General features: G+C 44.4%; 2 protein-coding genes across 3 annotated transcripts; both read left to right on the top strand.

Annotated features, from left to right (window-relative positions):
• The first annotated feature begins 6,494 nt into the window (after positions 1 to 6,494).
• On the top strand, positions 6,495 to 8,308 carry LOC119459235 (uncharacterized). The gene is made up of 4 exons (XM_049671639.1): positions 6,495 to 6,834; positions 7,689 to 7,751; positions 8,112 to 8,144; positions 8,262 to 8,308. Exons 1-4 carry the CDS (start codon positions 6,495 to 6,497, stop codon positions 8,306 to 8,308), a joined length of 483 nt encoding a protein of 160 aa, XP_049527596.1.
• Positions 8,309 to 8,341: 33 nt separating this feature from the next.
• On the top strand, positions 8,342 to 12,023 carry LOC119458505 (uncharacterized). Of its 2 annotated transcripts, XM_049669982.1 has the most exons (5): positions 8,342 to 8,630; positions 8,838 to 8,997; positions 9,664 to 9,798; positions 10,204 to 10,416; positions 11,481 to 12,023. In XM_049669982.1, the coding sequence occupies exons 1-4, from the start codon at positions 8,472 to 8,474 to the stop codon at positions 10,212 to 10,214; spliced, it is 465 nt and encodes a 154-aa protein (XP_049525939.1). In that variant the 5' UTR covers positions 8,342 to 8,471; the 3' UTR covers positions 10,215 to 10,416; positions 11,481 to 12,023. The 2 variants fall into 2 exon arrangements, with proteins under 2 accessions (XP_049525939.1, XP_037576271.1); XM_037720343.2 differs by lacking the exons at positions 10,204 to 10,416; positions 11,481 to 12,023 and having other exon boundaries at positions 9,664 to 9,918.
• Positions 12,024 to 14,584: the final 2,561 nt, after the last annotated feature.

Below are 14,584 nucleotides of genomic sequence, written 5' to 3'. Positions count from 1 at the left end.
CCACCGTCGAGTTTGACGTGCCCCATAGTGAAATAGCAGAAGTCAGAGCACGCTTTATGGTTATGTTAGCAGTCTGCACTGGAAATCGCAGTCATGCCATAGCGAGTGGTGGTGAAATAGCAGCAGACAACACCACACTGCCACTGTCAGCAGCTTGAATGCCAAAGCACATTCATGTGGTTGCATTGTTTATTTTGTTATCTGGCTCACACAAGTAATGCGATTAAGAGAACAATATAAACATCATTTGCTTAGAGAGGCCCAAACATCATTTGCTTAGAGAGGCCCAAACTGCTCATTCAGGCAGCCACCGTCGAGTTTGACGCACCCCATAGTGAAATTAGTCTGAGCACGCTTTATGGCTCCGTTAGCAGTCTGCACTGAAAATTGAAGTGTTGTCATAGCCAATTTTCAATTTATTAATCTGACTCAAGCAAGTAATGCGAATGCAACCACAATTATTAATGTGATTAACTTTGCTAGCATTTTTTTGTCATATTTACGTACCGGAAAAAAGTTGAACGTGTTTTAGTGAGTCACTTTGTTCATTACAAGCCATAGGCAAAGTGACGGACAGATTCAAACAGTGATATTGGGGAATAAATGGTGAAAGTTGCAAAAGCTCTCACAGCACTGCTTCGCTGGACTCCATTCACTAGAAAACTGCATTTGTAATAATGAAAGCATCATGACAGGAAATGATACCACACTGCACAATGTTATATATGTGTACCACTACATGTGACGGGCAGCAAAACCATCTGTTTATAAAGACTGAATGCAACAACATAGCAAGGTGCTGTTTCACAATATGGCACCTTTTCATGTGCACTTCTGGTAAGCTACCGTATGCACTGATGCATAAACACATTAACAGGGGAAAGAGACGAAGTAACTGTGGAAGCCACGTGATGCTTTTAACATTTTGTATCTGTCAATGTTTCTGTTGTAACAGCTGATAGAACTTTCTTTGGTGCAAGTTGATTAATCACGTTGCAGCAACAGCACAAGAAGCAAGGTCAGAATAGTAGGAGAAAACAAAGCAAGGTGGCAGACTGAGGAGGCAAGGTAGACAAGAGAGAATAGCTTTAATGACATCAAAGAGACCAGCCCGGCTATTCACAGGACTTGGTGCTTTGAATGAGACGAGTTAATGGAATTGTCGAAAGTCGTGGCTGCAGCATGCTTACAAGAACAAATGCAAAAATAAAAGGATAGAAATAGGAACAAATACATACACGCACGGAAGAACTCACATATTCACACACATGAACACAAACGCGAAAACTAAGATCTAAAATACAAAAAAGGGCAAAATAACAAATATACACAAACACACAAGAAAACACGCACACACATTTAACGCAGACACGAGTAGAACTATTAGGAGTCAGTTCACAAGCAGCTGTGCCTACTTTGTCGTACTTCTTTTTAATGTACATATTGGCTCTGTTGCCTTCACTGTCATGGGAATTTTTTAGTAGCGACATATCACGACAAATCGCAAAGCTGTGTTGTCGGAAAGCAAGTCGAGCGCTGACAGCACAACTTATGCGCGATTGTATCACAGCAGGCTTTCTACAGCTGGCGCGTGCAGTGAGCGAAGAGTTCTAAGCCACACAGCGACGCGAATTCATGCCAAGCTCCCTTGCAACGGCACCAGTGTATCAGTCATAATTTTAAATTAGCATTCAGGCTGACATTAAGGAAACAAACACTGCTTCCAAACGCCTGACCGTTAACAATCCAATGGCATTCACTCAAGCTGCGCGTGTTAGTCACTGATTGTTAGCATTGGTGGAAAGCAATCAATCGACGGTGCTACACAACACTCGAACGACGCCGCTGACGCTCGGCTATCTTATCACACTGCTGCCAACGATCGGTCGTTTGCACGCTGAGCTGGCAGCAACGAATCTTTGCGTTGGAGGTTGCTTTCACAAATCTTTTCTGTTTAGAAACTCGCAGGTTGGTTTCATCCGCGCACGCTTCTCATTTATCCTGATAATGGTTTTGCTCCATCACTTCACCACGTCCGACGAGAAACGCAGGGGCACAGTACACAAACACACCCGCCGCTCACAGTAGGTACCAGACTTTGGCGAACTCTCCTCGTCGTAACTTCACTTAGGAGCAAAACAAAACACCACGGAACAAACACGTACGATGTTTGTTTGCAGCGGTATGCCGCCGCGGGATCTTGTTTCCACACGAAGCGCAGGGCAGCGCCACCGATGTTCGCTGCAATCTTTCTTCGCCGGCTCAAGGCTCAGAACAAACGCACGCGGCACAAATTGTGCATCGTAAGCTCACAATAATATTTCCGGCATGACAGACCACCACAAACAATTCGAATTCACTCTGACGAAGGGAGACGCACAGAGCTGACGCGACTCGGCCCAGTTCGAAGCGAGGGCGGCCATGTTAGGCATGTTCTCCGTCGGCGGGGACACCGGCCGTCCGGCTCATGACGTCACCTAAAGTGCGCGCCTATTGGTGCCGGCTCGTGTCCATCCGCCTTTGAGGGACAAATGCCGCTGTCTTCTAAAGTTGTATCCGACTATAGTACGTAACGTGCAATGAATAATTTAAAAAATCTGACTATCAGCGCATTTCTTAAACAGCGCATAGCAGCAGTACACTTGCGTACTTGCGTTATGGTGGCCATACTTGCGTGTTTACAATTTGTAGCTGCGCGCCGCCATTGCTTGATCATGGTTGCCAACTATTATAACTGCCACCGCCATCCATAAACGTAGGCCGCCACTGTTTAATCGCCACTGTTTTTCATTTCAGCTGCTAGTAATTTTGTTGTTACCGCATTTTATAACATTTAAATTAGGCACAGTGGAGTTATTACACTATTGTGCTCACGTTTATGTTGTTTTAAAACTAAAATTGCGTCTATCATCATCACTGCCACCAGAGTAGCGCGGGATACACTGTAGAGGACGGCCGCCATTTCTTTTGTATGATTTCTTGGTAACGCGAAGCGGGCTTTTCAACAACTTCCTCTTCGAGAACTGCGTACCTGGCTTCGCGCTCCGTAGAGGTTCTACACGACTGGAGAGGCCGTGTCTGACTTGCGGCCGTGGACGAGCTCCTTGTCTGAGGATTACGTGACCAAGGTGAGCGGGACCGCGCGCTTGGCAAGGCTGTTAACCCTTGTGTGCAACCAGCTGCTTTCTTGCTTGTAGTCGCTAGAAGCCATGTGACAGTTGTGACTATCAAATTTTGTTAGGATTTCTACAAACATGCAGAGGCCTCGCAAAAAGCTCGTTACGGAGAAGGCATCGCGGGAAGCAAGGAGGACACATCTGCTAATTGAACCCTTGTGCGCTGTGCCGGAGTGTATGGGAGACAATGCGTGTGAGGCTTCCGCCACCCAGCCATATCGAGGAGAGTCACAACGTTTGGCAGTTGCAAAACATGATCACTTAGCTGTGCATAGTGAATCTAGTAGTGCCTCGCATGAAATCGCCCATTTTGCGAATCGTGATGCCGATTCCACACAATCGTCAAATAGTTCGTCAGGTGATTCGGATGATTTGCCTGGAGCCTCATGTCAAAACTCGCATTTTTCTTCTGTGCCCGTTCTTTCATCAGAAGAAGTAGCACCCCAAAAAGAAAGCTTTCGAGAGGCTCTGCGTCAATGGGCAGTTGAAAACAACATAAAGCGCAAAGCATTAAACCAGCTATTGAAGCTGCATAAACGTTACAGCATCTTTTCCGAACTTGACCTTCCTGACGACGCGCGTGCACTCCTCAAAACGCCGCGACTAGAAAACACCGAGTACTCCGTGGTGGCCCTGTCTCCGGGCGAATATTGTCATTTTGGTCTCGCTGCCGGGCTTAAACATTCGTTGAAGTTCGTGAAAGACCCTCCTAGTATTGTTTCGCTCATTGTCAATGTAGATGGTCTGCCCCTTGCAAAAAGCTCAAGAATGCAACTTTGGCCTATACAATGTAGAGTTAGTAACTGTGGTGAGGGCTTTGGGCCATTTGTTATTGGGGCTTATGCGGGGCCTTCAAAGCCGCATTCATCCAATGACTTTTTGAGACCTTTCGTTGATGAGTTGCAGTATTTGCTGGCGAATGGGCTTGTTGTCAATGGCAAGCCAATTGAGGTTTGTCTGAAGGCTCTTGTTTGTGATGCGCCAGCACGGTCTTTCGTAATGATGACCAAAGGCCACAGTGGCTACAATAGCTGTCCCAAGTGCTGTGTTGAGGGTGCATACATTGGAGGCAAGGTTGTGTTCCCCGATTCAAACTGTCCCCTCCGCACAAATGCTAGCTTCAGGCAGCAGCACGACTCCGAGCATCACAGAGGAACGTCAATTCTTGTTGAGTTGCCTCTTGGCACTGTGTGATGTTCCGCTCGACTATATGCATGTTGTTCTGTTAGGTGTTGTGAAAAAGCTTTTTTCCCTGTGGCTTTCAGGTCCTTTAAATGTTCGGCTGGGACCACTTCAACGCAATACATTCAATCAGCAAAGCACTGCCTTGCGTCTCTACATCCCGCGCGAATTCCCACGTAGGCCTAGAGGTGTCGATGAGTTAGATAGATGGAAGGCTGTTGAATTTAGGCTTCTTCTGCTCTACACAGGGCCTCTTCTTCTCAACGGCATTCTCGCAGATGACATTTATAAACATTTCTTGCTTCTGCATGCCTCGATGTCAATTTTGGTTAACAAGCAGTTGTGCAGTCATCATGCTGACTATGCCGGGGCACTCCTGAAACATTTTGTTGCCAGTTTTGCCCATTTGTATGGAAAAGAGCACATGTCGTTCAATGTTCATTGCTTGTTACACTTGTCTGATGATGTCAAACGCCATGGTGCATTGGACTGCTTCAGTGCGTTTCCCTTTGAAAACAATATGAAGCAATTAAAGAGAAACCTTCACAAACATAGGAAACCATTACAACAACTTGCAAATAAAATGGCAGAGGCACAATCAGCTGCTTCTGAAGTGCCTTGCAGGCAACATGATCTTATTCCCAGACAACCTTGTGAAAATGGTCCACTCCTTCCTACATGCTGCCTTCCATGCTTCAAAACTCAGAAGTACAAAAATTTTGTGCTGGGCATAGAAGAGCCGGACAACTGCTGCATGCAGGGTGAACATATTATTATTGCAAGAAACATTGCTTCCATGAGGGGTAAAGAAGAGATTTGCATCATTGGTCAAGAATTTTTGCATAAAAAAGATTTCTACACACACCCCTTTGAATCTTCAAGACTTCATATTTATATTGTTTCAGGTCTTTCAGACCTCAAAGTGTGGCCTGTGAGCAATGTGCGAAAAATGGTCAAGCTCCCATGGAAGAAGCAGTTTGTAGTAATACCAGAGTTGCATACCGTTTAGTATGTGTTCCAAGATTAGCTCATTTTAGTGTCGTGTTCTATGCTTTTTCCTCGTAGCAGTGAGGAACTTGTTCTGGTGCTGACTTTTCCCTGAATACTCCTTTTGCCTTCACACAAGCTCTGGTATGAGTGCGGTAGCGAATGAGAGGCCTTACTGAAGTTTTTTTCTGGCTGCTGTAAAATAATTCTTCATGCCACTAGACCGTGCCACAATATTGAGGAATTTGGGCATCTGCAGCTGTTCGAAAGTATGTGTAGATCCTTTGTTGGCTCACAGCTGCTCGTTTCGATTCCCAAGAAATGTTGGTGAGTATAGATTGTTTTCCAAGCGTGTTACGTGGGGATCCTTTAAAGTGTTTTAGCAGGACCATTGACAACAGTTCTATAAAACCTGTTGTGGCCTGTCTATGTAGCATCTTATTTTGGTATCTAACACAGCGTTATTACTTGAACATTGAAGTTGAAGTGTGGAGCTTATTTTCTGCTGTTGACATGTAAACCTTTCATCTCTCCTGATCCTAAAAGTCTGGGTTTATGTGCAAGTACATTTCCTATGGCTTGTCAACAATGCTTTGATTTAAGGTTTCATCATGTTGTGATGAAAGCATTTTGGTACAAAATTTATTTTTGAACAGCCAACATGACTATATTTTTGTCGTATAGGCAGATGTCTGCCTTTGTAGCTTGCCAAACGCTGAGAGCTATAGCTTGACAAAGCTTGAAAAATTATTTTGAAACATGCTTCTCCTAGGCCAGGTCAGTGTATTCTATGTTCAACTTAATTCTTGAGTAGCTCTCTGCTATTGTGTAATTGTGAAAGCCTGATCATGATTGAGCATGTAATGGTCAGTTATATACATAGTTTTCATGGTGCTATTCTTATTTGAAGCAACAGTGTGCTTATAGTAATGAAAATTTGTATTGTTTGGAAAGTTAAAATGCTTTCTTGACAAAAAATTAGTGCTGTTTTGTGCAATGGGGCCACTACAATTCAGAATTCTTTTCCAGATGAGCTATGCTATTGTGGAGTTCACTGCCTCTAAAGAGGTTGAAATTGTGCCAACTACTTAGGTCACCGGGAGCGTGTGTGTCTGGCCGCATAATGTAAAAGCAGAGAAGGCTGGGAAAATGGCAAAGAAGCAGCATCCACCACAGTCATGGTGGAAGCAGTATGAAATTGCTGTGAAAGGTTTGTTCGGTAAGCACATTTCAGTCACCTTACACCTTAAGCTAGGGGTGATTATATTGATCACATTTTGCACTTTTTCAGTTACCTATGAACATGCCCGGAAAAAGCTAAATGACAGTCAGTTCCATTCAGACCTGGCCAGTGAAACTGAAATGCCCCCATTGAAGAGGCGTAGACGGCCACCAGCAGTCTGGAGCGACTCTGACAGTGAAGAGGAGGAGGAAGACTCTGCCACAAGCCAGCCAGGACTGCCACCCATCCAAAATAATTTTACATCTGGTATTGTAAAATGCATTTGCCATTACTTTTCAAGATGCAGCTGTGATTTGCATTGCATTAAGGACGTAGGTTTAGCCTTGCAAACACTCGGTTGGTGTATGAGGCCAATTTTTCTCAACCCTCTGATGTTACAGTGCACCACCTCCTTTCTTTCATCTGCATTGAATATTTGCATACCAGCATTGAAGAACTGCTCGTTAGAAGAGAAAAGCAGGCTGCTAGATGCATTCGTAGCTAGCCTGTTCTTGACAATGGTTATGTTCCATTATCAGTAGGATTTTTAAGTTTACAAAGCATATTTCCAAACAGTGAAACTAAAATAATGGGTGTGTTGGTAATTATCCATAACGAAGGTGGCAGCGCACGGTTGAAACACACAAGAAGGACGAGATGGGACGAAGCGCTTCGTCCGTCTCGCTCTCCCCTGTGTTTCAGCAGTGCACTGCCAACTTCACAGTAAAATAGATGCAACACTTGGAATGCTTTCTGATAATTTCACATTGAATGTCTAGTCAGCAATTGTTTTTGACAAGTGTGAACAAGGTACACACTTGCATGTACACCGAAACTTTGCTAGTTGCCCCTCTGGCATTTATTCACTCGCCATAAATGTTTATCATGGAGTTTAGCATGAATAGAATTGTGACATTCATGCAATTGTAGCAGATTGCTACAAAAGAAATTCATCCTGCAACACTGAACTGTGGAATTGTAGCTTTGAAGTTCAGTATAAATACTGGAGCTTTTGTAAGTTCGTTTTATATAGGAGTATACTGCGCTCCACGGCCAGTGTATGGCTGCGATTAATGCTAATAGGAATCATTACGTGATAGACTACATGTATTGCTTTCTAGGAATAACCTCGAGTGAAGCAACAAGTCTGCACACATTTGGCCAGGGAGACAAAGGCACAGCAGGTATTCTCACACATATACAGCTGTCTCATTACAAAATTACGATTTACGTGCGTATTTATTATTTTTTGTGTTTAACGAATTTAGCAACTTTCTGTCGTTCTAACCTATAGGTTAGAACCACAGATAGCTGTAAAGCTTCTTAAGAGCCATGCATAGATGAATTCTCAAGCATTGTAGAAGCAAGTGGATGAACCAAAATATGTTAACCTCCATAATTCAGTTTTATAATTAAACTAGTAAACCTTTGCTATCGGAAATTTTCTTTGCTCTGCTAGGCTCTTTGTCACTATCTGTCGCACACCAGAATTTCCAACAAGTGGAGTGGTTCTTTTGGCTCACTGCTCTTTTTCGACACTGCAGGGACCCAGTTGTCAGAGACGAACTCGCCACAAGGTACGTCTGATAACCACTCTGTTGATGCAGGTATGTGCCAGATAAGGGAGGTCAAAGTTAAATAAATCATTAGCCAGTTACTCCAAACTACTAATGAATTGAAATTGTGCTTTTCAGGTGAACAGACAGCGCAAGAACGGCCACAAAACTCGCCTCATGATTAGTACGCACCTTTTGAAAGATATGAATGCAGTTATGAATGCAGTTTTCAGTAAAATGGTTTGCTTAAAATGTTCTTGAACCCTACTAAGCTTTAAGAGCATTTATTTACGATATTTTTCAGACTTCCAGTGGCATGTACTACGACTGCTGAACACGCTTCGCTTCATGCTGGAACAACAAGCGGACACCCTGAACAAGTTGTGCGATATACTTCCTACTTTTTCAGTCACCGAATGCGCAGAGCTCTTAGGCCATCCGCTAAGCAGTCTTGAAGAACTACAAGAGTTTGACGACAAGCTCGATGCTGGAAAATTTAGGATCCTGGTAAGTTATGTTTTTTTTTCAGTTCATCAAACTCATAATGAATATTCAAGGTGTTGAAACACTGCTGTTTCGCAATATCAAGAATGTCATGGGTTTTTCGTACATTGCTTACTTGCTTTATGACTTAGTGCTCTTTTTCGTATTCTAAAACATTCACATCATCCAACAAGATTCTTTGTTGAATAGAATTTCTTCTCTTGTACACAGGTTCATGAGTTGGCACAGCTCGGTGGGAAAGATGCCTACTGGGCAACAAAAAGAATCTTGTCATACTGCATCACAGACGAGGTTGCGGCACAATTTTCCTGGATGGGTCGAAAAGGAAAACTGAGCTTCTCTGCCTTGAAGATTGCTAAAGCCATAACAGGTGTGCTGTATAATACATCTTACTTTTGTGTTTTACACAGAATTAGCCTTCCTCAGGAAAAACGAAAACATGCTCATTGGTCTGTTTTTTTAAGTGCTGCCCGTTTATCTATTTTGTAAGTTTGCAGTGTCAGTTATCACTATTGCTATTGGTTGCATATTTCAGCACTGCAAGGATGCTGCAATTTCACTGTGCACTTAAATTTTAATGTTGGCTAAAGAAGCCTACATGGTAAAAAATCAACAATTTGCTAACACTCTAAAGGTCCAGGCTTAGCTTTAGAAGCTAAAAACTTTAAATATTATAGTTAGTCTGGTAAAAAGCGAAGGGCATAAATAAAGTGTAAGATCACTGTGGAGCCTTTCAGTGCAAGGCAGTGTGAGGTGATTGAAATAGCACCAAAAATAGCAATTGAAAATGCAAAGCAATCATTTGATCGTTTTAGATGGTGTTCTGCCTCATTATCATTTGAAAAAGCAAGTGTAACTGATGTGCCCAACTCTATTCAATATAACAAATTTATAATGTGTGGAAGGACTTTGAGTAGGCAGTAATTTATTTCTCAATTTTCTGTAGGCTCAGCAGACTGTTTGACTCTTGAAATTTGTATTTTCACCAAGACAACTGTTATTGTTGAGATGATTTAAGGAATCTTGTAAATTTCAGATGCTGCTCGCAAAGCGCCAAACGCAACTGCTGCTGACGTTGAGGCCTCTATCAAATCGTGGCTCCGGCATGCCCCCGAGCGCCTTGCCACCAAGTTTCAGAAGTCAAAGCAAGGACAACTTGAGCAAGCAGCAGGTAATGGAATTCACATTGTCGCATCATGTAAAATCCTGAATAGTGCACAAAAATGTATGTTGTGCCTGTATTCCTAATGTGTAAGTGTTCTAAGCAGTCAATATGGTGAAATCTGTGTTGAGCTTGACCTACCTTTATACTCTGTATTTCTTCAGCCAGGCTCCTGTCACTGCACAAACTAGCTCGGAAGAAAGGCCCCAAAGTTCCTTACTTGTTTTACCACCTATGTTGCTGCCCTTGTCCACACGTTTGTCCTTGTTCTTAGTTGTGTAGAAATGTATATTTCCACTTTGCAGCCGACTAAAACCATGCTAGTGAGATGTTACACAGTAGATGCCTATAAAAATCCCATTTCACAAGTAGCTTCTGACAATCGTCTTTGTCATGCCATGTTTGCTGTTTCAGATACGGACTGAAACTTTCGCCACGGCTCAGCTTCCGATTCCCTGGTCGTTCTGGGGATATTGATGGCAGCAGATTGAACTTCTAGATGTTTTATGCTCTCACTTTGTCATGGGGTTGTGATGCTGCATAGCTTGTGGTCTTAATGTTTGAATTTATTGTCTTTAAATGTTTTACATGTATGTCTCATGCACTCATCTTTTAGGTGCTTTAGAGGTTTATTTGTGTATGGTAGAAGCCATTGAATTTAGCCATGACCATCTGTATGGCTATTGTTGTGCTTGGCGTGAATAACGGCTGTGACAGATTTATAGTATTATGTTTCTGTCAATGAAAGTGCCCTTATGTATTGTTTCTAGGGGCAAGAAAAAAAGTCTTTCATCATATCGTGCTTAGGAGTATACAGGGTGTCCCATGTAACTTTAGCCAAACTTTTAAAATATGCCAATGCCACGTAGCTGGACAGAACCAAGGTAATGTTGTTTGCCGTCGCTTGGGGATACTCAGATTATTTTTTGCATTCCACATAATTGCACGAGTCTTAATTAATCAACTTCTGAAATATTAAAATTAGATGAAAAATGTCAATGAGAAAACAGAAGAGCAACATGAAAAACTCCCAATACAGCTTTCTGTTGCTCAATACGTGCTACATAAAAGTGTTTTTCTGAGCGTGAAAGAAGCCCACGAATACACGCAATGTGCCTCGAGCGGCCAGTCGCGCGGCAATTTTACATGTATTCGCGGGCTTCTTTCACGCACGCAAAACCACTTTTATGTAGCACGTATTGAGCAACAGAAAGCTGTATCGGGAGTTTTTCATATTGCTCTACTGTTTTCTCATTGACACTTTTCATCTAATTTTAACATTTCAGAAGTTGATTAATTAAGACTTATTATGCAATTATGTGGAATGCAAAAAATATTCTGAGTATCTCTAAGTGACCGCAAACACCATTACCTTGGTTCTGTGAAGCTAGGTGGCATTTGCATATTTTTAAAGTTTGGCTAAAGTTACGTGGGGACACTCTATATATATTTAGTGCAATCTAGTCGGAATCTGTAAGCTAATGGTGGGCTTGGTCCACATGTCCCAGCTATGCTTTTTTTCTTGGTGTTTTTTAATTTGATGTCATAAAACTGAACTTTTAATGTGTTTTATGCACTCACTTTGTAATCGGGTTGACGCAACAGAGTTCCTTGTGTTTATGTTGGAATTTAATGTCTTTAAATGTTTTAGGTGTCTTATACACTCATCTTTTAATAAAGTTGTGTGAGAGGTTTATTTGCATATGTAGAAGCTATTAAACATTACCTATGTCCATTTGTACGGGTATTGTTGTGCTTGTCGAGAATAACGGCTGTGACAGATTCATGGCATTATGTTTCTGTGAATGAAAGTGCCCTTATTTATTGTTTCTGGTGGCAAGAGGCAAGTTTCTCATCATATCGTGCTTTGCAGTTGTATACTTTTAGTACTTCGTGTTGTCTTTGTGTTAGGTTTACTAAAGTATACTTTCCTAGAAAATGTTTAAAGATTTGAGTTGATCTGCTGATCACCCCGACATTTCGAGGTTTTTTTCTGACGCACTAGAGCTGGGGACACTACATCCACTTGCAGGCTATTGGGCTAGGCTTTGCAGATAGGCTTTGCAGTGCTTGTTCTGTGAATGCAGGAGCTGTTGTACTGTGATAACACAAGACCAAAGCCCACTGTTTTTTGCTTGTTTTTGCTTCACTGTGAATAAAAATGAAAGCTGTGACATTGTCTTTTCCTAGCTGTGCACCAGTATGATAGGTCTCCTTCAGGATCAATGCCTTAATTCTTTTGTGTGTTGTAGCATTTAATATTGCAGTAAAAATGCATATAAATGCTGCAACAACATTGAACATGGCACTGATCCAAGAGGTTGAAAACCACATCTGGTACCGGCATGGTACGTCCAGTCAAATTAAAAAATAGATATCCCTCGGACATCCCATATTAGCAAAATATGTATTTAACGGATGTCCCGTGGACATCCTGAAAGAGCTAATAGCCTGCTGTAAATGTCCCTGGGACATCCGCATATCCGGCTTTGATGTCCATGGGACATTCACTGGATGGCCACCTTGGTTGCGCCTTAAGCTCCAACGGATGTCCGTAGTACATCCAGAGGATATGTGCGGATGTCCGCGGGACATCCAAATGTCCACTAATTGTTGTCCGCTGGATATCCGTTGGACATTCATGGCCCATTGGGACATATATCACATATTACAGTAAAACCTAGTTAATTCGAATTTCACGGGATTGAAAAAAAAATGTCCGAATTATCAGGGTATGCAGAACACAATAAGCAAATGCTTACTACGTCAGCACGACTTTATTAGTATAATGTATGAGCAAATCCTTTCGCTATTTAGCACAAAAGCAGTGCGGAAGCTGCAATTCTCGTCATCTCGTGACTGATTGGCTCTCGCAGCGGCGATCGAGGCCTCGCGACTTCCTTCGCAGCACGGCTGCGGCGCGCGCCATCATTTCCGACACGCTTTGCACTACCGCGCGCACATCCCGATAATTTTTTTTGCCAGTAAGCTCAACGCCAACGGATCGCACGTCCATCGTAATGTAGCCGGTGCGCTTCATCCTCGACAGCTTTGCCCCGAGTCAAACCGAAACAACTGCTTGTCGCAACCGCGGCCGCTACCGACACGATTACGAACGGCGACTTTGCGGTGCTTAAGGGTATGGCCACGATAGCGGCAAAAACGCCCGCGTCATGCCGCGAGCGGCAACGCATCATGACGCGCGCGGTAAAAGCGGCAGGAATCGGGGGTTTTACGGCTTGCCGAGGGTGCCGAGAGCGACGAGGGTGACGTCACGGAGCCAATGGCAACCGGACCTCCGCCGCTCCGCGCCGGGTTATCAATCGACGATTGTCGTCTCTCGCGGTTCTATAGAGGGATTTCTGGACGCTGTCCAATCGCACCCTTTTCGCTCACTGTGATTCCGCGTTCCGAGAGCGCGCGAGATCATATCGCGCCGCCGCGCGGCGAGACGCGATTGCCACGGTGGACTTCGCGGCAAGGCGCTGACGCGCGGCAACTTGCCGCTAGTGTGACCGTACCTGGCCGACGCACGCACCGAGTCAGAACGAAACTACCGTTCACTGCAACAACTTCAGACGAAATCGCGGTCGCTATCTATGCGATCATGGATGGCCACTACGGCCGACGTGCGTATTGAGTCAAAACGAAACTAAACGAAACCGCTGCGAAAGAAACCGCGGCAGCTATCGACGCGATGATGGGTGGCGACTATGAAATCCCGCGGCCAACGCCTTGTTATGCGCGGCGGTAAACGCAATAAAGGCACAAATAGGCACGAAGCGTTCCGTCGTTGCTGTCATTCACGTACGATTTCCGCTGCTGACTATGGCTATGCGGACTCCGCCGCTTCGTTTCGGTTGTGCGCTAGCGCCGTTTATGCTCTTTTGCGTCGCACATTTCAGGCTTTTAATGCAAAAACAAATAGCCTTCGAGATTTATGGTTGATGTATGGCAGCCATGACGTGAAGCATAGCCTCCGAGATGTGCACCGAGCGTCCGTGGCTTTTGACTGCCTATTCGCAACTCAAATGAAATGCAGGGGGCGCTGCGAAAATTGGCCGCGTCTGGCTACACTGTGCAACATGGCGGCTTTAGAGAGGTCCAAGCGTGCGCTGTCCTTGGTAAAAATATTAAGTTTCTTGCAGTGCGACGTTAATTCGCGCTGTTTTGTGGAGGGAGAACGAGTTGTGGACGCCGAGCACCTCATTTTAGTCAGTACCAGTGGTACAGGTGGGCTTCTTCGATTTTCCACTTCTGGCTACCCGCGGGCTGCCAGAGCCAGCCAGCGCGCCTTCGTTTTTTCTCGGGTTGCTCCGCCGACCGCGTGACGCACTTCCGCCGCGCGTTCGTTTTACTCGGGCTGGACGGTTCTGGCTACCCGCGGGCTGCCAGAACCTGCCAGGACGATTTTGTTCTGGCTGCTCTCTGGAAGTTCTCTGGCTAGCAGACGACAAAAAGAGGCGATGAGCGCTCGCCGCCATCTTTGTGGGGACTCGACGGATTGCAGCGCGGGCGCTTGAGGACTTTCACCTCGCTCTTGGCTTGCGTCGAGCGCGCGCCGCCCCGGTTGTTGTGGTTTCGGACTTCGTCTCCCGCACTCGTCGGCGCGGTGCGTGGATCGCTGATTGCGTTGCTTCTAGCGTTATCTTACTAGGGTTCTAACGCACCGTTCCGCCTTGCGAGGCGGTGCCATACGAGCGGCGGCGAACCATTTGAAACTTTCTTTTGTGTGTGTGTGTGTGTGTGTGTGTGTGTGTGTGTGTGTGTGTGTGTGTGTGTGTGTGTGTGTGTG

The sequence above is a fragment of the Dermacentor silvarum genome, chromosome 7, assembly GCF_013339745.2.
Source record: "Dermacentor silvarum isolate Dsil-2018 chromosome 7, BIME_Dsil_1.4, whole genome shotgun sequence".
In the NCBI taxonomy this organism is placed as follows: domain Eukaryota; kingdom Metazoa; phylum Arthropoda; class Arachnida; order Ixodida; family Ixodidae; genus Dermacentor; species Dermacentor silvarum.
Note: the sequence above shows the minus strand (reverse complement) of the source record. Positions and strands in the feature narration are given on the sequence as shown.